Source organism: Pygoscelis adeliae, unplaced genomic scaffold, assembly GCF_000699105.1.
Source record: "Pygoscelis adeliae isolate BGI_AS28 unplaced genomic scaffold, ASM69910v1 Scaffold513, whole genome shotgun sequence".
Taxonomy (NCBI): Eukaryota; Metazoa; Chordata; class Aves; order Sphenisciformes; family Spheniscidae; genus Pygoscelis; species Pygoscelis adeliae.
This window is the reverse complement of record NW_008824591.1, coordinates 2574753-2576002: the sequence shown is the minus strand read 5'-3', so window position 1 is coordinate 2576002 and position 1250 is coordinate 2574753. Positions and strand designations below refer to the sequence as shown.

At 56.9% G+C, this 1250-nt stretch overlaps 1 protein-coding gene across 1 annotated transcript in view; it reads left to right on the top strand.

The window, feature by feature from the left end:
* The window catches only part of TAF12 (TAF12 RNA polymerase II, TATA box binding protein (TBP)-associated factor, 20kDa), a 6243-nt gene that overhangs the window by 1597 nt on the left and 3396 nt on the right, over nt 1-1250 (top strand). Inside the window, exon 2 of the mRNA XM_009322253.1 lies at nt 488-739. Coding sequence (XP_009320528.1) covers nt 488-739 — 252 coding nt within the window. The remainder of the gene's footprint in view (nt 1-487; nt 740-1250) is intronic.

Here is a 1250-nt window from a genome sequence, read left to right as displayed (position 1 = left end):
GAACCCCGTCTTCTTCTCAGGCCCGCGGAGCGTGGAGATGAAGACTCAAACGCTGCGCCTGCCGTCGCCCTGCATTGCTGCCGCGGGAGCGAGCCGTGTCCTTCAGTTAAATCTTCTTCGCGTGGTCTCTTCCTCGAAGCTGTTCGTGGTCCGAGTGAAATGTGTTCAGAAAGGCCCCGACCGGGGGGCGAGGGGTGGACTCGCGCGTGGGATTCGGCTCGAGGGACGAGCAGAGCTGCCGCCTCTTGCCAGTGCACCGCGTGCAGCCGCTGCGCTTCTCGTGGCCGACTTCGTACTCCATATACCAGGGAATGTTTTCTCTTCTTCTAACCATTGCTCCTCCCTTCTTGCTGCGTCCAGAGAGACCCGATCTTCTATAAACCTCTGGGCCCCGTCGGGGCGCTGCGGTTTACCCTGGATAAAGATGTGGTCGCCCCGTTGAATTCCTTCTCTCTTTGCTAACTGTGGCTTTCGTTTCCTTTTCCAGTTGATCGGTTTGGGTCCCCACAACCCCAAGAAGAAGCAGGACCTCGACAAGCTTTATGATCTAAAAGCTAAAGCCCAACAGATTATGAACCAGTTTGGCCCTTCTACCTTGATCAACCTCTCCAACTTCTCCTCGATAAAGCCAGAACCAGCCAGCACTCCCCCGCAGAGCTCCATGGCCAACAGCACCACCGTGGCAAAGATGCCTGGGACGCCCAGCGGAGGGGGTCGGCTCAGTCCCGAAAGCAACCAGGTAATTTCATCCCCGACTTTAGGACAAGGGGGGAGATGCTCAGACCTGCCCGTGGCTTAATTCCTCTCCTTCCTTAAACTACCGGCAAAAACTTAATGTCTGTTAAAGCATCGGTTACCGAGTGAGCAAACATCTTCGTGTATTTCTTCCCTCCCGGGCACTTCCGGGCTGGATGGGGTATGGACACTGTAGGTGTAGAGGTTCTTTCAGTCTCAGGGAAATGTATATGTTGATTGGGGGGGGGTGACGGGGAAATTCTTTTTAAACGTGGTCTAGACAGGAGAAATAAAAGTGCATGTTTGTAGCCTCCGTCTTACTGGCGTGGTGCGAGAGGCGGCATCGCTGCCAGGAGCTGCTGGCTTGCCTGTTTCCTCGTGGCGTTGGGGAGTCTTGGACGTGCATAAAATACGCCGCGTGCCCGGCAAGCGCCCCGGGAACGCGCCCTGATCCCTCTGCGGGTGGCCGATCCCTCCCTGGCACCGTGACCTCTCCGGGAAGCGTGCTGGCCCCC